Raw genomic sequence first — 22,160 nt, 5'->3', positions numbered from 1 at the left:
ATTTAGCTCCACCGGAACCACGTCCCCAGCACCCTTGCATACCATCACCGTGTGGTCCTTACTCGCACTGCCGTGAAGTTGGCGAGTCACCTTCGTGCTCTTGCATCGCGGGTTACATTGGCTCACCTCCGAATTGTCGCCCTGAGTGTTCGGTCAACTCCGAATGTTCCAGTAATTTGGCATGTATCAAAGAAAAGTGTAGAGACCCTTGCATTGGATCGTGCGGTGTAAATGCCAAGTGTAGCGTTATTAATCATACACCAATTTGCACATGTCCAGATGGATTCATTGGTAACTCCTTTGATATCTGTCATCCTGAACCGAAAAAACGTAAGTTTCTTTATTAGTCACATCGATCTTATTTAAATTTGTAGCGCCTGCACCTGTAAATCCATGCAACCCCTCACCTTGTGGACCAAACGCGGACTGTCGCGATGGAATATGTACGTGTATAACGAGTTACTTCGGAGACCCATATCGACAATGTCGACCGGAATGCGTGCTTAATACCGACTGTCCTCACAACAGAGCGTGTATTAACAATAAGTGCGCCGATCCCTGCATTGGCGTATGTGGTCAAAATGCGGATTGTGCGGTCATAAACCACCTACCCTCTTGTAACTGCGCGGAAGGCTTTAGAGGCGATCCGTTTAGTTTTTGCCTAAAATATGAGCGTAAGTCTACTGTTTTAATTTTCTCATTTTGACATTAAATTATTTAGCTCCCGTCGAGAAACATCCTTGCTCGCCGTCCCCCTGTGGATCGAACAGCCAGTGTCGAGAAATCAACGAGCAAGCTGTTTGCTCATGCCTGCCCGGATATATTGGAAGTCCACCTGTTTGCAAACCGGAATGTATTGTCAGCGCTGAGTGCGCTTTGCACCAAGCTTGTGTCAATAAGAAATGTGTCGATCCATGCCCTGGCACGTGTGGTATTAACTCTCTCTGCCACGTTGTTAACCATAACCCGATTTGCACATGTCCAACACAATATTCTGGCGATCCGTTTGTTCACTGCCGTGTGATAAGTAAGATGATTTCCTTTCCCATGTAGATTAAGGCTTCATCTGTCCATTTTCAGTTGAGCCAAAACCAGAAGTAAAGGAACCGTGTAACCCATCACCGTGCGGCCCTTACTCACAGTGCCTACCATCTCCTGATAAAACTAGTTACACTTGTGCATGTTTAGATGGTTACACTGGCCAAGCACCGTATTGTAGACCGGAGTGTGTTAGCAATAACGAATGCCCCACCAGTCTGGCTTGCATTAACCAGAAGTGTAGAGATCCCTGTCCGGGATCGTGCGGTGTTAATGCTGAATGTCGCGTGGTAGCTCACGTTCCCAACTGTATATGCATTGACAACTATATCGGCGATCCGTTCACTTACTGTTCGCGTAAACCAAGTGAGTTTTAGATGTAGTTGTCTACGAAGCTTGTGGGGGTAAAGCAAATCCATGAACTTATTGAAAATCACCAATAATTGCAAAAATACTTTTTATTTTATAACCGATGTTAAATTGACATTTTAATAGGTTTAAATGAGTAGGCTCTTTATCCGTGAGGGTAGATAAAGTGATCACTTTAACGGTAAGCGTGGATAAAGTGAAACAAATCATTGTGCGTTCCAAGGACACCTGTCATTGTTATTAAAAATGGGACGCGCAGTACGAAATCAAATGAAGTTTTGAACAGAATACAATATTGTTATATTAAGTTATACTCATTTCAAGATTGGGCCTTCGGCTCACAAAGTGTCCCCTGCCTACTAATAAGTGATATAGATTTCGAATGTAGACAATTGAAAGTGTCGCAAATAACAAAAAAAATAACGATTTAAGTCGATATTGTGATTAAATGATCATAAAAAATTCGATATATCGATCTTGGTATGGTTGGTTTGTAAATTTGATTCCAAAAAGGTGTAGATTGTGCGTAGCTGCGGGTGGTGAGAAAATGATACATATTTAAGTAGAGTTCCATTACAATCAATAAGCATTATTCCAAGTATCATAATATCGACTTAAATCGGTATTTTTTTTGTTATTTGCTACATTTTCAATTCACTAGGTACATGCGAAATTAGATATCTCACTAGTAGGCGGGGGACACGTTTGTGAACCAAAAGCTCAATCTTCAAATGAGTAACTTTTGTTTGAAACGTAATTTTTAAAAAAACTGTTTGACAAAATTAAAAGAACCAATGAAATTTCATTGAATTTCATCCAACCTACATGGTTTTAATTTTAAAAAATAAAATTCAAAATACAAGAGTTCATCGACAAAACTGTTTGACAATTTTGTTCCTTAACTCATCAAGAGTTCTCTCCATTTTCGTTGTACGTAAGTACGTACTTGGTGTATTGAGAATCATTTTTTTTATTACGAATACGATGTACGGCACCAAAAAAAAAAACAAAAGTTGGAAACTATTGGCAAAATGACGCAACCGCACTCAACGCTCTAATCGTGCGAAAATAACCATTAGATAAATTTTCCATTTTCCAGGAAATTTGTACGATAGGTACTTGCACGAGTAGTGTTGTGCGCTGGTGCGCCATTCTGTTGAAACCAACAGTTTCCAACTTTTTTTGGTACCATACATTGTTATGTATTCGCTCAATACAACATGTACTTTTTTTACGGGTCATAAAAAATAATGTTGATGATGATTTCTTGGAAACGAAACGTTGTATTGAAATTTTTTCAACGCTGTTTTGTAGAACAATGAGAAAGTGTTTTTTGTTTTTGTCTTCAAATAAAATTAGACAAAAATAAAAACAAAATCGGTAAATTTCGGGTTTTCTGACATATCGTCGGTAATAATCGGAATGTTTTAGTTTTCTTTACAGCATGATAATTACCCTTTAATTGCGCAACTTCTCTCTAATTCTACCGTCGTATTTCCTATGGTTTCCGTCTTTTCGAGAGATCCCCATGCTAGACATCCTTATTTTGGACGCAGTATATATTCAAACTTAGATCTTTAATTCTGAAAGTTGGAATTAAAAGATGTAAGTCATCACACCCAGATGGTGACACGTACTGGTACTACAAATTTCAGCGATTAACTCAGGTCCACTTTCGATCCCTTTACACCCAAAAGCCCGTTCTTCCACACTTTAAATTATAGATAATAATGTCCGTTGCAATTTTTAAAACGTTTATCGATAGTTAATCGCGACGCGTACTTTATTAATAAATAACTGATTGAAAGTCTTAGATCTGTAGCCTTAACAATAATACTGCTCCAGTTTTACGTGGAGTTGGCACTAACGTTCAAACCGCCACAACCGTACAAAACACGGCAATATTTTATTTTTTGAGAAGTGGAAGTACAGTGGTACTTTTAGTCCGTAGGAACTAGAGATAGAAAGTGACACATGTAGCCAGTGCATGTTGTGTTAGGTATGTATAGCCATAGAGATTTACTCTATGGTATAGCTCACCATCTAAGAGTGGAGTGCACAAAATAATGTGTACAGGGTCAAAATAGAGAGGGATATGTATAAAAATTAGGTTGGGCAAGAGCAAACAAAAACACTACCTTTAAGGAACAAATGAGTTGATTTTCTGAAAGCCAAGGACGTCGTATCTTGTAAATAAGAGCATTCTTGTGGTTATTGGTGTTTGTTTTAATTGTAGAAATTTATAAAATATAATAATGTATTATGTACTTGCTATATGCTTAGATTTGATTTGAATGCCTACGTACTAAACCGTTTCTTCTTCTATAGTACATCCAGTGACACCGAAACCAGAAAACCCATGTCTTCCGTCACCATGTGGTGTCCACACACACTGCCGAGTGGAAAACAACTACGCCTATTGCGAATGTCTTCCTGACTACCATGGCAATCCGCACGAGGGATGTCGACCTGAATGCCTAGCCAACTCAGACTGTCCAATGAGCTTAGCGTGCATCCGTAACAAATGCCAAGATCCATGCCCGGGAACATGCGGCGTGGGCGCTTTATGCACCGTTGGCAATCACATACCGATATGCTCTTGTCCTGATGGCTTCACCGGAGACGCGTTCAGATACTGTTCCTATATAACACCAGAAGGTAAACCTTCACGAGTCTGAAACTATTAACGCTCATTTCATTAATTACTAGACAAAACGCCGAAGAATCCCTGCAATCCGTCGCCATGTGGTTTAAACACCGTCTGCAGGGTCTTGAACGACAATGCGATATGCGAGTGTCTGCCAGGATTCGAAGGCACGCCGTCGACAACTGGCTGCAAACCCGAATGTACGATCAGCGCTGACTGTCCCAGAAATAAGGCGTGCGTCAATACGAAATGCGTCGATCCCTGTCCTGGAGTTTGCGGTTTTGGAGCTGAATGCTTTACGATCAACCACAGTCCTGTTTGTAGCTGCCCGCACCCACTAATCGGAGATCCGTTCACGTTGTGTACGAAAGAGGAGCCTCAACCTAAGGATCCGTGCTACCCCTCGCCGTGTCGTACTAACGGCCACTGTAGGGCCGTTAACGGAGCGGCCGTGTGCGTTTATCCGGAATGCGTCATCAATCAAGACTGTCCACGCGATCGGGCCTGCTACTCGCAGAAATGCCACGATCCCTGCTTAGACGCCTGCGGTTTGAACGCCTTGTGCCAGGTTGTGAACCACAAAGCCATTTGCTCATGCCCGACCAACTATGTGGGATATCCCGAAGTGGAATGCACACTCAAAGTGAAAGAAGGTAGGTTGTTATGTTTAATTCTGTCAACAAACGATTTTAGGAGAGAGTTCTTGACAATGTGATAGATACGTTTAGGGTTTTTAGAAGGCAAAAGTACTCAAAAATCACTACCCTGTAGAAGATCATCCAATTGCAGAAGGTCTCCCACCTTTTTCGTTCGTAATATTTAAGTATACGTTTTTATTCACTGCAGGGATCAAGTTCTTCCTCCTTATCTGATGAGATCTGATGTTAAATAAATAAAGAAGTCTTGCAAGAATTGAATGGTAAACTCTATTAACATTCTAATTCGTTAAGGGCTGGGTATTTGATTTTTCCATCAAGACTTCCCCCAAAAATCAAGTCTTTACAGAATAGAAGCGCTATTCACTTACAAACAGACACTTCACTTACACCGATGGTGCTATGAAGGCTCTCGAAGCGCTGTATAGTGAGAGATTTGTGGGCAGATCTCTTGTTCATCTGAAGGCACACATTCGATTCTAATTGACCAGAATCCAAACTATCATGGATGAACTTCCTTCTGATGCTTTGTGCAACTGTGGAAAACAGGATTCTTCATTACATTAATGGCGCTTTGATTATCCACTGTCAACACAGAAATACATTTGCAGTCCATTTCATCGAGAATCCTTGTGATCCAGGATAGCTTCCCCTACAGTCAAACTTGTCACAACAGTCACTGGTTGGCTTGTAGATGTACATACCTCTGGATTTCTTTGCTTGACCAAGGACTGGGACCGCCATAGTTCTGAGTTCCTTTATGTACTTGAAGAGTCGTTTCACCATTGCCGATTCCTTTACACTAGGAAAATCCATATTTCTTGAAAGAAATCTGATGGCAAAACAAATGTCCGATCTTGGGGCTACAGCTAGGAATAGAAGGGACCCAATAGCTTCACAGTCTGGAACTTTGGTCTCCAGTTCCTGTCGTTCGAGATCTTCGCAAGCATCTTTTTAAATATTCGTTGAAATTTCCCGAGCAATAAAAATTGAACCATCGCCCAACTTTTCAATGTTACATCCCAGGCAAAATGTTCCATCACTGACGTACGTGGAAAGTTTCATTGAGCCAGAAGTCATCCCTGTTAACTACCAGGCACACGCAGGGTCATTATCAACATTGTCCTGAACTTCACAAAGAGGCAGGGATCATTTTTACTTTGAGTAAGGTCACATTTACTCAAAAAATTGGTCAACATATTCCTGCATCTAAGAGCTTTGCGTATTTCATGAATGCTTTTTCTCAACTGACGCCACCTGTCAGTTCCATCCATAACAGAAAGCACTTTTGACGTCAAATTGAATCATTTTGAGTTCTTCACGTGCACACACACTCAACAGAGAACGCACTGACTCCCATCTCACGGTAGGGCTGAAGGTTTCAGTGAAACCAATCCCTTCACGTTGCAGATAGCTCTCGTCTACAAGACGTGCCTTTTAACGCACCAGTGAATCATTGACCTTGTACATACACCGACAGTCAATCGCCTTCTTATCGGCCAGCCTAGGAAATAGGTTCTAAATGTGATTTTCATTGAGTCCATTTACCTCCTCGAATCATTGCCACTTTCCCATTGATCACTTGAGAACTTTCAATGGTGTACGTAGACGGTCCAGCTTCATAAGCTATCATGGTGTACCATTTTGAGGTTCCACTGACTGCATACTCCTTCAACTTCTTCAGAATCTTCAATTTGGATCTGTCTAGGAGTTTCCACTGTTGTTTTCCTCCATTTTACTCGAACAAGTCTTCATTCTTTAGGGTCTTGAATTCTGAAATTGATCCTGATGTCAACAAGCTCGACCTTGATTCAACAGGTCCTACTGCTTGTTCTTTTGGTACTTCCGGTTCTGGTGCTGGTGTAGGATTCTGATCTTCTTCTCAGTTAGTGACGTCACACTCGTACTCGCTTTTACTGGTACAGTAGTATACAGTCAAAGATGACAGTCGACTGCTTGAAGATCACATCCCTCGACACAGTGACTTCAGATTCCTCCCGTACCCATTTGCGATATCCACCCCACAGTACCCAACCAGATTACCTCAACGAGATTTCTTGTCAAACTTCCTCCTTTTCTCTTTTGGTACGTGTACAAAGCATTCAATGTCGAATACTTTAATATGGCTGACCGCAGGCTTCTTCTTGTACCAAAGTTCGTATGGCGAAATTCTGGAGATGGTCCTGTTTGGTTAATCGCCCACGCAGCTGTCATTGCAGCCTCAGCCCAAAATTTTTTGTGAATCCAGAAGCTTGCAACATAGTCCTAGCGGCTTCTACCAACGTCCGATTCTGTCGCTCTTCACCGCCATATCAGACATAGATGTTGGGTGGCGCAAACCATGCTCTTCTGTGATCTTTTGAACGTCCTTGATCACAAAGTCAATACTATTATCAGTGAAAGGTCTTTCCAAGCATCTTCACCAGGATAGTGATGACCTTCCATTTTCCGAAGCTCAAACGGTGCATTTTTCCATTAATGCTTGCATCACATAGTCTCATTTCAAGTTGCCATTGACGTCAATCCTGTTTTTCTGTGGGAAGGCCAGAACATGACGTTTGTTCTCATGCCAAATTTGTAAGTGATGTTCAGGAACAATGTGACTTTCAGCTGAGGTCTGTGGTATCACTCTCATGTTTATGAGGAACAGCCCATTTGATTTCTTGGATTGAGTGCATAAAACTTTGTCTTTGTAAATGTAGCAATTCTCACTGTTTATAACTGAATAGTACCATTTAACCAGTCAGAAAGCATCAAGAAGAAATTTTTACCTAGTCCCGAACAAACCACACATCCTTAAGATCACCCTTTTTAGCATTGCTATTGACAATCATTTCAATGTTGACAATGTCTTGAAAAAACCTCAAAAGTAAACATCCTGGTCATGTGCTGTGTTGCACCACCGGAATCTGCAATCCAAACATTGGGGAAATACACAGATTTGACTTCAGAACCTAACAAACCCAGACCCTTCCTGACTCCGCTCAGACTTGGACTTCTTGGAATTCTTACAGTCCCGCTTATCATGGCCGAACTCACCACATTTGTAACATTTCTTTATACTGGGCCCATAACCTGATGAGATCTGTGATTAAATAGGTAAAGAAGTCTTGCATGAATTGAATTAACGATAGAAAGAAATTTAATTTAACATGGCCAAAGAAGAAACATAACATATTTTTCATATCTGTTCTGTATTTTTTGTCACTTTAACATTCGAGACCATTTAAGGGCTCGTTATTTGATCTTTACATCAACATTATCCTTTTCAATAAAGACTCCATTGTGACAGCTACCTACCTTGATAACTGAGGCACACAGTTGTCTTTCTGCAATCTCAAGGCAGTGCCTCTCATTTGGCGAGACTATCAAAATGCCCAATTTGATTGAATTAACTGAATTGATGAACCTGTTCCCATCTAAGAAACACCCCTTACACGGAGCATACCATTTAACGATGTTGTCAATAAGTTTTCATATTATTCTAAGATTCGGTCTTATGAACCTGTTGTCTTAGAATGATTTGATTAACTCAACATTAGTTCTCATAAGATGGTGAAAGCATACTGAATCGCAATATACTTCAACCCCAACGTGTACAAATTTTTTCTCTGCAAGTTCTCTCGAGGGGTATGTCATACTGGAGAGACGTTCTCGGCAACACCGGGATTGTCAAGTATACTTCTTCTCCTTGCCACTCTAGAGGAAACTGACGTTGCAGTATTCATTCGATTTTGAGTCAACGGCCTGATAAGGAGATAGGATCTGGTGGCGTTCGAGAAGAACTGAACGCTTGGAAAAATCCTTTTTGCGCGATTTTGTCAGCTTTCAAAATGAAAGTGCGTGACTCACCTCCTATCATCAGAAACGTTTAATATATTTGTCTCTTAATGACCCCAAACAAATTCCCGAGTTTAATGAATATTAATAAATTGCAGAAGTAAAACCGGAATGCCTCCAAAACTCCGAGTGCACAAATGATAAGGCGTGTATCGATCAGAAATGTCGCAATCCATGTGAAGACGGTTTCAATGTGTGTGGACGCAACGCCGATTGCCGCGTTCAGCTGCATAGAGCGATCTGTATATGCAGAGAGGGATACTCTGGCAACGCACAAAGTGCCTGCTTTGAAAGTAATTAATGCAAATTTGCGCGGGCGTTTCGAATAACAGTGCTGTTTCAGTTGGATGTCGAAGCGATACCGAATGTCCGTTTAATCAGGCGTGTGTTAATAACGAATGCGTCGACCCTTGTTCGTACACACAGTGCGGATTAAGCGCGGTTTGCAGATCGGACGCTAACCATAGAGCCAGATGCTATTGTCCCGATCGATTCAAAGGCGATCCTTATGTCCGTTGCGAAAGACCGGAATGTATAACGGACGACGAGTGCCCGTTCAATCTTGCCTGCCAGAATGAGCGCTGTGAAGATCCTTGCAATTGTGGTAGTGGTGCACTATGCATCGTTGACAGACATCGTGCACTGTGCTCGTGTCCACCCGGTTACATTGGAAATCCTCTAGATTCTTGTCAAATTGGTATGTGCCCCCTTTGAGTTTTGTGTATGTAAACACCTTTTTTCTAGATAAACCAGTCGTTCCTTTGCAATGTCGAATTGATGCCGACTGCGCAAGTAAACTGGCTTGCTTCAACAATGTTTGCCAAAATCCGTGCCTGGTAACGAAACCTTGCGGTATTAACGCGGAATGTTCCGTAGTCGATACCTTGCCATTGCGAACAATGTCATGCTTGTGCCTACCAGGTTATGTAGGTGACGCTGATGTAGAATGTAAACAAGGTAAGCTTCATTCCACAGGCACTAATACGAAACAATTCTCTTTTAGGAAACATATCACTCACATTTCCCTACCTTTTACATCCCAAGCCAACAGCATTCTCACTCCTTTAAAATTTCGCGCTAATTGTATGTTTTCCGTTTAGTACCGACGGAAGAAGTGGGATGTAAGAGCAACGACGATTGCGCGTCTAGCGAGGCCTGTATTAGGAGACAGTGCGTGAATCCGTGCACCATCGGAAATCTATGTTCGCTAACCGCCGAATGCCATCCAGCCAATCACAAAGCGGTATGCCGCTGCCCCAGCGGACTGTACGGCGATCCGTTTATCAAGTGCTACGAACGCACCCCTGAGCCAACTCCCGAATGTAAAATCGACTCGGATTGTCCTTCGAATAAGGCTTGCAGCAATCAACGGTGTCAAGATTTGTGCGCGATATCCAACGTTTGCGGGTATCAGGCGGAATGTCGTATGCTGCTTCATAGACCAACTTGCGTCTGTCCGGATGGTTGGGGTGGTAATCCACAACGGCAGTGCTATAAACGTAAGTCGCATTTACACTTAAACAAGACTGTAGGAGTTTCCGTGTCGGGATCCATTTTTAATTTGATTACACGATTGTAATTATGAAACCAAATGTTCAAATTTTACGTAACAAAAAGGGAATAAATATGGGCATGATACTGCAGGGTGGGGTAGTATCTGACGCATCTCTCCAAATGGGGGGTACAAGGAAAATTTCGCTTCCAAGTAGCCACAATTACCGTAAAATGTCGACATGGCTCGCCGACGTAAGAGAATGACGGAGGTGTATGTACATTTTCGCCGTCGCCGATAAACGCGGTGTGTAACTGTACACGCGGCAAGCAGCAGTCGCGCATACTGTTTTCGTTGGTCATTGCGAACGCATCGGCGTTTGGCACGCTCATAGGACAGCTGCATTGTAAATACTATTTAGGAGTACAAGGCGGATGCTGGCCGCTTAATTATACAGGGTGAGTTAACGATTACGCGGAGTAACTTAATGCCTTGAAGATAAGATTTTTCAATAGAGTGCTTTTATATTATGATATGGTTGAATATTCTCCACATTTTAAAAATATTTGGAATTATACAGGGTGCGCCCACAAAGTAGGGCGCCAAAATGGTACATTTTTTTAAATAGAATCCCCTGTATTTGAACGCATTTTTGAATTCTACGTGTAATTGTACGTCTTTTTTATTATATTATGGTTAATATCCGAAAAGCTAGTAGTTTTAAAGATAATTCGATTTTTAAGAAAAATTGGGCATTTGCAAGCTTCAGTATATTGTCAAAATTATTACTTAAATTTTGATTTTATATCTTTCATCCTGGGTTAAGTAAAAGTCAAACAAATACATCTACTATGAAGCATTAGAAAAATAGCTTACAGTGTGTTTTTTTTCTAGATCCAAAGTTACAAAACTTCGTATTAAAAAATTTCACTTTTTTTAAATGGAACATCCTGTATATTTTCCTGTCATCTTTTAGCTCCTCCAAAAACCTTCAACTTTTGATAATAATCTCCTATCCCTATGTCTGATAGTTTTGGAAACATCTTGGTTTTCCTGGAGGAGCTAAAAGATGACAGAAAAATCTACGGAGTGTACCATTTAAAAAAAGTGAGATTTTTTAATATGAAGTTTTGTAACTTTGGATCTAGAAAAAAACACCCTGTAATTAACCCAGGATGAAAGATATAAAACCTGGAATCAAAATTTAAGTAATAATTTTGACAATATACTGACGCTTGCAAATGCCCAATTTTTCTTAAAAATCGAATTATCTTTAAAACTACTAGCTTTTCGGATATTAACCATATAATAAAAAAGACGTATAATTCCAAATATTTTAAAATGTGGAGAATATTCAACCATATCATAATACGAAAGCACTATCGAAAAATCTTATCTTCAAGGCATTAAGTTACTCCGCGCAATCGTTGACTCACCCTGTACAAGCGGTGTGACCCTATTATATTCTGACTTGAAAGGAATACAGAAAATATACAAAAGTTTATAATGCCGTTTTTAGAATAAGTATACGGATTCGGTAAAAAATCGAACTTATCCCCATTTCTTTGAATAGAACGCCCTGTATATTTTGATCTGAAAAGATACCATATTAAATACTTTTTATAAAAATATATGTAACACACGGTATTCAAAGAAGAGTCAAGTGATTCAAGGCAATTAAAAATACGTTCAAGGTTCATGTTAAAGAAAGATTTCAAAAAGATTTTTTTTTAACTTATGTTTTGTTTTAATTACACTTTTTTAACTATCTGAACATTTTGAAATTGACCATTTTTTTTATTTTCCCGCGTATGTTAAGTTAGCGAAAATGTTCAAATTTTAATTGTACCATTTTAAATTTGACCCAAAAAGAGCGCATCGCGCCTGTATTCGTTTTTTCATAGTATTAACAATTACGGAGATGTCCTATAAAAGCGTTGCAAACAACCCACTCTGTACAGGGTGGTTCAAATTCGTCGCCCACCATTAGCTCTGTAGTGGTGAGAGATACAGTGGAGGTTAAATGGAGGCAACGTTACTCCTTTTTGTGACTAAAAAAACGTAATTTGAAATTTTAAAAAATCTTTTAAAATAACTGAGATATGACCAAAAATTTCGTTTCCATTTTTCCTACCTTACACGGTCGCAAATAGCCGCTTCTCAAAAGAAGAAAAATAATGACATGTCACACTCCATACAGAAGAAAAATTTCAAAATCTAATTTTGATATTTATGTAAAAGTATAGAGTGTGACCCTTCATTATTTTTCTTTCTTGTCTCTATGTCATTCCGTAAATATCCAATGCGGCGTCCATAAGAAATAAGGAAGTAGTAACCTATAGTTCCTAGATCTAGCGCGTTATGGAAATGCTGATAACAGATTCAGATTTTCCGACAAAAATTGCCCATACAAAGTGCTAACAGAAACATCCATATCTGAAGGCTTAAGCTACGGAAATGAAAACGAAATTTGACATATTCAGAGTTTTGGTCATATCCCAGTTATTTCCAAAGATTTTTGAATAATTTCAAATGCGTTTTTTTAGTCACAAAAAGGGGCAACTTTATCCCCATTTAACCTGCACTGTAACAATTTTTGTTTATAAGGAAATTATAGTAAAGGTCACTACTCTCTCTTATGTACCCCCCCCCCCCCTTACAATAGATAAAGCTCTTCAAACAAATTTAAAATTATGTTTTTATTCCTCTTTTTTATTTTGTGTATTATCAAGCCCTTGCACTCAAATCAGGGTAAGTCAAAAAGAAGTGCCATTAGTGATAAAACTTTTAAACTACACGACATATGGCGAAAACTCTCATGATCTATTTATTCTTATTTAAAAATACTCGCAATCTAAACTATACCCACCATTTTTACAGCTCAATGTAAAATAAACGGAGATTGTCCATATGACAAACAATGCGTCAACGATAACTGCGTCAACCCTTGCGCTTCGCACTCGTGCGGTCGTGGAGCGGAATGCATAGTTACCTACCATCAAGCACAATGCCAGTGTCCCGGCGGTACGCAAGGTAATCCGCTTAGCTCCTGTATCACAGGAGTATGTCAATACAACGAAGACTGCGCCGATCACGAGGCATGCGACCGCCTGAACAGAATTTGCAGAACTGCGTGCGACGGAGATTCTTGCGCCGAGACCGCAACTTGCGTCGGACGCAACCATCAACCTCACTGCAATTGCCCAGCGGGTACATCTGGGAATCCCTACGTGCTTTGTTCGGGTATGTTCTCTAATTTTGTTTATGACACGATTATTTCATTGTGTATGTGTAGTAGATGAAGTCAAATCGACATGCAAAGGTGACGCAGACTGTCCTTCCCAATATGGTTGTGTAAACTCGAAATGTCAAAATCTCTGCGGCATTACCAACATCTGCAACTTAGACCAAGAGTGTAAAGTGATCGATACTTTACCTATACGCACTGTAATGTGTCAATGTCCTTTGGATACGGTTGCAGACAGCAGTGGACACTGCAAGGCAATCGGTCCGGAGCAACCTCAATGCCATACTGATTTAGATTGTAGCGATTCGGATAAATGCATACATGATCGTTGCATTGAAGCTTGCAAAGTAGATGGCTGTGGTTACAACGCCCAGTGTAATTCGGTGCACCATCAGTCCGTCTGTACTTGCGCCTTTGGCTACTTTGGAAATCCGCACGTTGAGTGCACTAATGGTAAAATACGTTCTGAGTTTTCAAATTTGGTTTTTCACATGACGAAATGATTACAGTGCCAATTTATCCACCACCAGTTCCACTACCCGAATGCTACAAAGATGACGATTGTCCATACTATGAAAGGTGCAAAAATGACATCTGCGTCAATCCGTGCGTTGTCGACAAACCATGCGCAATTGGAGCCTTCTGCTCTGTGAACAATCATCGGGCGATATGTATGTGTCCATCTGGATACGAAGGCAACCCCAAATTTGAATGTATCCCTCGTAAGTATCCAACAATTTGTAAGTGACAATGGTTAAAGGAAACTTTTCTAGCTATCGATAAGGGAATAGGCTGTAAATCCAACTCAGATTGTGCCGGATCTGAATCGTGTGTAAATAGTAGATGCGTTAGTCCGTGCAACTGTGGCCCCAATGCGGAGTGTAAAGTGACCAATCATTATCCCATCTGTTATTGCAAGTCGGCGTACTTTGGAAATCCGCAGATTGGTTGTGTGAAGCGTAAGTATTTTTAGTACTAGTATGAGAATAGAATAGTGAGTCAATGAGATTATTTGAATAATCAAAATTATACAGATAATCAAACTATTTGAATACCATCAACTACTGTAAATCATGATAATTAATTTGTTGATTTGAATTTAGTTGGGTGTCAGTCAGAAAACGAATGCGCCAATGACCAGCAGTGCTACAATGGACAATGCGTGAATCCGTGTATTTTGGGAGACCGTTGCGCGAGCACGGCTCTTTGCTATGGCAGCAACCATCGTGCCGCATGTAAATGTCCTGACGGTTACGCCGGAAATCCCTTCGACGCTTGCGAAAGAGTGGAATGTCATATTGATTCCGATTGTCCGATTAATAGAGCGTGTATTGACCAACGTTGCATTGATCCTTGCTCGAGTATCGCCAATCCGCCATGCGCACAAAATGCCAGATGTTACGTACAGAATCACGCTGCGGGTTGTATATGCCCGCCTCATCTACCAGAAGGAAATCCCCTGACGTACTGCGCACCGAAAATGACCGAGATGGGTCGCTATGAGTGTGAGCATGACGTAGATTGCCCCAGCAAGTTGGCGTGCATTAAAAATGCTTGTGTCAACCCCTGCGTCGCGTTAGTACCTTGCCATCCTACCTCGCACTGCAGCGTACTTGATACCGTACCTGTCCGTACAATGATATGCACATGTCCCGATGGATGGGTGCCTAACGAAAACGGAGAATGTCACGCTGTTTTAGTACCAGTGCCCCCAGGTTGCTCTTCCGACTCAGACTGCCCAAGCGATAAGGCTTGCGTAAACAGAATGTGTCGCAACCCATGCAACTGCGGCACTGACACCTCTTGTTTTGTCAAAAACCATCGACCGATCTGTTCATGCAAAGACGGTTATGAGGGTAACCCTAACACTGTATGTCACAAAGTGGGTTGCCGATCGAACTCAGAATGCGATTCCGGTAAAGCGTGTATTAACGGAAACTGTCTGAACCCATGCCTAGTACGCGATCAGTGCGGAATTAACGCCGAATGTTACGTGCGTGGAAACCAACCAGAATGTCGCTGCGTAAGTGGATACCGAGGCAATCCATATGAAAGATGTTTAGTAGTCGGATGTAGAACAAACAGCGAGTGTCCAGGCGAACGTCAGTGCATAAACGCACAATGCGTCAATCCCTGCGTGTACGAAAACCCATGCTCGTCAAGATCCGAATGCAGAGTACAAAACCACGTGGCGCTATGCAGATGTCCACCAGGTTACACCGGAAATCCTTTCGTTCAGTGTCGTCCTGAACCACAACCCGAATGTCGGCAGGACCCCGACTGTCCAGCCACCCTCGCTTGCATCGACAACAAATGCGGAAATCCATGCGAAATCTTTGAACCATGCGAAAGACCGGCGACATGCGAAGTTGCAAGTACTGTACCCCTACGTACAATGATTTGTATTTGCCCGCCTGGCTACATTAGCAGCGGTAGTGGTACTTGTCAACCCACTAAGGCCGTGATCGAAGTCGGAACTTGTAAATCGGACGACGATTGTCCCAACAATAAGGCTTGCTATAACGGCATATGCAGGAATCCATGCAATTGCGGACCGAACTCTGAATGTCTTGTCAAAAATCACAAACCGATCTGCAGCTGCAAACCGGGATACTTTGGTTACGCGGAAATAGAATGCGCCGCCGTCGGTTGTCGATCTAACGACGATTGTTTGGGTCATCACTCATGCGTTAACCGACAGTGCGTACCGGTGTGCGCGACCAACGGAACATCGTGCGGCAATCACGCCGAATGCTACGGACACAATCATCGCGCCGTCTGCGAGTGTGCGCCTGGTTTTATTGGCAACCCCCACGTCGCTTGCGTCGTCATCGGTTGCCGATCGAATCTCGATTGCCCCACAAACAAGGCGTGCGTGAATAAAAAATGCGAAAACCCGTGCGCCCTTGGAAAACCTTGCGATGAGACCTCGGAGTGCAAGATTTACAATCATGAAGTGGAGTGCGCCTGTCCACCTGGATATCTGAATACTAAGGCCGGTTGTCGAAAAGTGGAAGAAAAATGCCGTTACGATTCGGATTGTCCACAGCGCACCGCTTGCATCAATGGTAAATGCGATAATCCATGCGCGGTAATCAAACCCTGCGGCGACAATGCAGATTGCAAGGTTTTGGATACGTTACCAGTAAGGACGATGGTTTGTGAGTGTTTGCCTGGTTATATGGGTAACGCTGCAGTAAAATGTGAACCAGGTAAGTTTTCAAATTTGATTGTTTCTCGCCCATTCTCCTTTGAACCTCACTTTTTATTCTTGCCCAATATTTGACTCTTCGAAAATTTATGTCATGTCATAAACCTGATCGTTTGTTTATTATTAGTCTCAGACGTAGTGTCCTACCAGGTGCCTACACCGCACCCGCCTATTGTAGTATCTTCTTGGAATTTTGTATCGTTCCTAGGTAATCTTTTATCTAAAGAATCTGTACCCTGAACAACTCATACTGGTATCCAGAGGTGGTTTCTTCTTTCTACTTGCATCCCTTACACATTTCACTTGTTTTGAGGCCTTCATGATGTAGGTGTGTTTTTACTTCAACCGATTCTTGTCCCTTTAAAAAGCTTCAGCTTGTCTCTGACTCCAGTATTCGTTGCATAATTCAGAATGGTTTTCGATTTCCCTCCCACCGGAACATGTGGTATCCCGCTTTCATTTATCGACCTTAGAGGATTGGACCTTAAGACTCCTCTGTAGTCAATTTGTATTTCAGTGTTATTGCAATTGGTTAGACCACCATCAATACACACTGCTACATGATCTCCTTGAGTGAAACCAACGATGTATCTATCCTTCTCAGTTTTGCATATTCTTTTCATTTATTGTTAAGCACAATAGACCATGTATAATAATGATCAAGGACTAATTATGTAAACAAGTTTATCGAAAAGCTGTACAGTTTGACTGGAGATGCACAAATACCTATTTCTGTTACTGTTGAATATAGTATATTATATACCGCGGGACTGAAGTAGTACTTTTAATCCCGAAGGTAAAGTTTATGGCCCGACCGAAGGGAGGGCCATAATTTACCTGAGGGATTAAGACCACTACTTCAGTCGCAAGGTATATACGATATTTTTCGTACTTCCGAAACCGAAACACTTAATATGTATGGAGTTAGAGAACGGGTTCTTTCAAAAAATCGCTGCTTAACAAGTTACCATAGGAACGTTGCGTTGGTATGACAATCCCTATGCTATGGTAACAAAAATAATTTGGAAACTGTTTGCTAGTGTCATAATTTTGCGGTGGGTGACAAAGGTGTATTTGATATTGATAAAAAGCAGCCAAACTAGGTATAGAATTGATACCACCGAAATCCAAAAAACTATATGAGCAGCAGTACGATGCGTTTAAGAAGTAGTGCCGCATACAAAATGTGGAACAACCTACTGAAATTGCCTTGTTAGTAATTTCATCCTTCCGGGATTTTCGTCTAAATTTAATCCCGGCGGGACAAAAAGTGACACTTCAGTACTTGTCATAAAGGAGTGAAGTTCTTACTTTAGTCCCGGAAGTACGAAAAATTACTTATTCAATGCATTTACTGCAGTTTTCTGTAATGACACCTTCTGTAAATTACCTGGTTTTCAGGTAATTAGTGGACTAGATTAGCATTGTTTGTTATAACATTTTTTAATTACCCCTTTATTTCTTGTGATTTGTTCTAATCATTTTTCCTGATTTATAGATTTTTATAGTTATTAGGTACATGTGCATGAATGAATTCACTTAGGTATGGTAGATCCTAAAAAAACCGATACTTCGAGCACCTAAAATAAATTATCTTTACAATACAAGGGTGAACAACAACAAATATTGTATGTTTTTCATAAAAATGGTAGCTAACATTTAAAATTCTGTTACAAATGATTAAAAGTATAACAGTTATACTGATTCTAAATAAATCCTTATCCTTTCAAAAATTAATAACAATTGTACATTTAGCGTATTACTTATTTATATCTATGCACGACCCATGGAGAATTTTTCCGAACATCTTTTGTGCGGTAAGATGACTTCACTTTTTTGCCCTGAATTCAATGGTAAAAATAAAATTTACTTGATCCTCCTATTTTTTGAGGGACAAATATTCCTGTTGATAAAGTTGATATCAGTCTATATTGAAAAAAGAAGTAGGTAGTTGTAAAAAATTTACCGGTTTCTGTCGCTACATAGTATTGGAAATTTGAAAAAAATTCGCCAAGTTGATGTGAAGTTTGTGGGACTCCATCAAAAGGTATTCTCAAACGGAAAGATAAATAGTCGAATTTTTTTAAAAGTGCAAGAATTTTTTTATATCCACCACTTTCACTAACTTGACTTTACATGAGCAAAACAGTGACACTTTGTTTTAAATAAAATTGTCAGTGTCGGCCATTAGTTGTCGTATCCCGCTTAGGAATTTAACTAAAAAGGGGAATTGTATTTATATCGGTAGCGTTTCTTTTATATAACATACCACGACGTTTCCTATGTTTATGTTCCGCTAATTACTCCGCTACTTACCTTATTGTAATTCTAATATTTTGAAGAATTCGCCATTTTATAGAATGTGTAAGTATTGTAACATGTTTTCTAAAAACTATGATATCTTGTATTTGCCAAAAGTTCAATTTTTAGATTTTCATTGTTAATAATTAATATTATAAGAAATGTTAAATATTTTTTGTCTTTGTTATATAGTGTATTTTTAAATTTATTGTTATTCTACTCATATATTTAAATTTCTCTTTTTGTTATTTGCTTGCTTATTTGTTATATGGATTTTGTCCGTTAATTGGATACTCATCTGTTGGGCAAAATATACATTATTATTATTATTATTATTATTAATAAGTGAAAAAACTTTATGGAAAGCAAAGGGCATGTGCATCTTTTGCTTTTGGTCGCATTTCTCGAAATAGATAATTTTCACGAAGACTAACTCTTAGTCCAGTATGCAGATAATTTTAACCTTCAAAAGGTGGTGTAAAAGATTTTATTATTTTAAATGGTCCATTTGGGTCCAAATAACATGTATTTGAAGAGTACGCACAAATTTTTTCCCGGCACAACTTTTGGCAGCCTAAAAACCTCAACATTTTTGGCATTTTTTTAGTTTTTCGCTTAAAACTCGAAAACGGTCCGTATTTTATGAATAACACTTCTTTAGTAAAGTAAAGGAAACAAAATTATGCGTCGATAAAAAAAAAACAAAATCGGTCCAATAGAAAAATTTTTACAAGCGATCAAAAAACGCCCATTTTTTCCAACGAATTTCAAAAATTGGTACAATTTTAAATTGTTGGTACTTTTTGAACTCTCTGATTGTTGTTCTACAATCTTTAGGGAAGGGGGGTAGTGGATTTTTTCGTTCCTTTAGGAGCCACAACGCATTAAAAAAAGGTTAACTCAGTTCTTTAGAAAAGTTGGAAAAAATGGGCGTTTTTTGATCGCTTGTAAAAATTTTTCTATTGGACCGATTTTGTTGGTTTTTTTTTATCGACGCAGAATTTTGTTTCCTTTAATTTACTAAAGAAGTGTTATTCATAAAATATGGACCGCTTTTGAGTTTTAAGCGAAAAACTGAAAAAAGTCCGAACGTTTTGAGGTTTTTTGGCTGCCAAAAGTTGTGCCGGGAAAAAATTGGTGTGCACTTGTCAAAATCGTTTACACCACATTTTGCAGGAATCGGCCCTTCTGACTGCTCCGCATACTGGACTATCTGAGGAAACTGATAATTTTAGATGGAAAATATAGACAAACGTGTAATTTTTGATTTGATCTAACTAAACAAAGTGCTACGCTTCTGGTAGTTTGAAAGCATTGTTATAAAACAGAGTTCATATTCAGCACTACTTATGATATAAGTAATATGTGAAGTACCTAGTATTGTACGTACCCCTCGCCCCGTCAAAGGGAGATATTATTACAGCCTCATTATAGGGTTTTTTTAAATTTCTTTGAAGCATCCTAATGGTATGCAAAAGGTTTTAGAAATAAAAAATTATTTCCAATGTACCTATAATAGAATATCCATTTTTCGTCTTGGGAATATGTGACATTGTGATTTACAAATCAACAGCATTCAAATAAATAAATAATAAATAGTCATTTATCTAATCCATATCATTAGGAACGGCGTAACAATGTGTAGGGTAATGCCAGGTAGTTTCTTTTGTTTTCCCTTTCAAGTAATGAGTCGTCGCCTCGGGCGTTATTAGTGCAATTTGAGTTGCCTATCCTTACGTTAGTGTTTTGATTTTTTCTGAAGATTGCGAAACATATTTTTTAAAATATATGCCTTATCATAATAGATGGAAATAATATCTTTAAGTACCGCCGTAAGAAATACTGTCGGATTTCCAAATTGGTGCGGTACGTTTTTCTACCCTCATTACAACCGCTACAAAAAACGATTTTTCTATTCATTGATCTTCCTAAAAAACTAAGACCGATATTTCAATTTTTTGTAAGTACCGCCGTTCTTTTCATCATTGCAACTACAAAAGCAACATTTCATAAGAAAGTTTAGCTATTTTTCCAATATGGCGGATTGACTACAGAGGAGTTGTATTTTAATTTTATTTTGCCTTTATTTTTGAGTGGGCGGGGTTTCAGCCAAGACTGCTGTACCAACCCAACCCTCTATACATTTACAAATATCCATGCCCGAACCCGGATTCGAACCGGACCCTTGGCACCACAGTTCACACGGGCCGGCTAAGTTGTTCTATACTACTCCGGTATATACCTTACAAATTAGGAACTGCAGGAAAACCTAATTCTGAGTAGCCAGCAGAATGCTCGAAACTGATCCAAGGAAATTCCCATCTCTGTCACAGATAAAAAATTCTTACCTCAGCCCAAGTTCGCACACCCGACCTCCAGCTATGTAACTCAACGCTCTACCCCTGAGACACATAGACGGTTACAACACTCCCCCCCCCCTTGTGCCCCAAATATTGCTTACTCCTTGAAACTAATCCATTTTGTTCCTGTCCTCCACATAAGCAAACCCCTCCAAAATAACTTAACTGCCCAACAGCTTGAGTGTACAATATTGATTTCAATGTATGTGTTTTTTATAGTGTCACCATGCCGTCTCGATAAAGGTTACCGCTTAACACCCGACGGTAAATGCGAGTGTCCACCCGGCACCGCCCTCAACGAGAACGACGAATGCATCTTCTGTCAAATCGAAAAAGGATTTAAGATCAACGAGCAGGGACGTTGCGTCTGCGCTCTCGAGCGCGGTATGATTGTGGACGAGCACGGAAATTGCATCTGTCCTGTGGAATACGGTTATCGTTTAGACCAGCGCGGAAATTGTACGCCCGTACCTGGCGCCGAATGCGAGAATAACCACCACTGTCCCGATCATAAATTCTGCAATCCGCAAACGAAGACCTGCGATAATCCTTGCGTGCCGACAAAGTGCGGAAAGTACGCCTTCTGTAACGCGGTCAATCACCAAGCCGTCTGCCAATGTCAGTCCGGTTACTCAGGAAACCCAGAGGTCGATTGCAGTAAGTACACTCACTTAATGCGTCGAGGAACATGCACTCATTTAATCATTACAGCCCCAAGTATATTACATCATCGAACTGATTTCCCTATACCCGATATGGAAGTCAGCTGCCTGTCAGATGGCGTCCAAATACAAATCGATATAACTGACCAAGGCTTTAACGGAGTTCTGTACGTAAAAGGACACAGCAAAGATGAACAGTGTCGTCGAGTTATTACTGTACCATCAAATGAACGTTCACGAACTGAAATATTCAAGGTACAATTTGGCAACTGCGGATTAATCCATGTTAATGTAAGTATAACTGTTGCTGGTAACATTATTTGACATGTTTTTAAAC

The 22,160-nt window shown here is 40.2% G+C and overlaps 1 protein-coding gene across 1 annotated transcript in view; it reads left to right on the top strand.

Moving 5' to 3' along the window:
• Positions 1–22,160, top strand: part of LOC116176069 — a 176,383-nt gene that overhangs the window by 151,666 nt on the left and 2,557 nt on the right. The window contains 16 exon segments of the mRNA XM_031494536.1: positions 7–330; positions 375–674; positions 722–1,027; positions 1,081–1,404; positions 3,736–4,065; positions 4,117–4,707; positions 8,649–8,843; positions 8,894–9,247; positions 9,295–9,507; positions 9,651–10,049; positions 12,923–13,285; positions 13,338–13,742; positions 13,799–14,011; positions 14,063–14,248; positions 14,393–16,501; positions 21,381–22,114. Of these exon segments, the coding sequence (XP_031350396.1) occupies positions 7–330; positions 375–674; positions 722–1,027; positions 1,081–1,404; positions 3,736–4,065; positions 4,117–4,707; positions 8,649–8,843; positions 8,894–9,247; positions 9,295–9,507; positions 9,651–10,049; positions 12,923–13,285; positions 13,338–13,742; positions 13,799–14,011; positions 14,063–14,248; positions 14,393–16,501; positions 21,381–22,114 (7,346 nt within the window).

Source organism: Photinus pyralis, unplaced genomic scaffold (assembly GCF_008802855.1).
Source record: "Photinus pyralis isolate 1611_PpyrPB1 unplaced genomic scaffold, Ppyr1.3 Ppyr1.4_LG7, whole genome shotgun sequence".
In the NCBI taxonomy this organism is placed as follows: domain Eukaryota; kingdom Metazoa; phylum Arthropoda; class Insecta; order Coleoptera; family Lampyridae; genus Photinus; species Photinus pyralis.
This window is presented reverse-complemented; position numbering and strand designations above follow the sequence as displayed.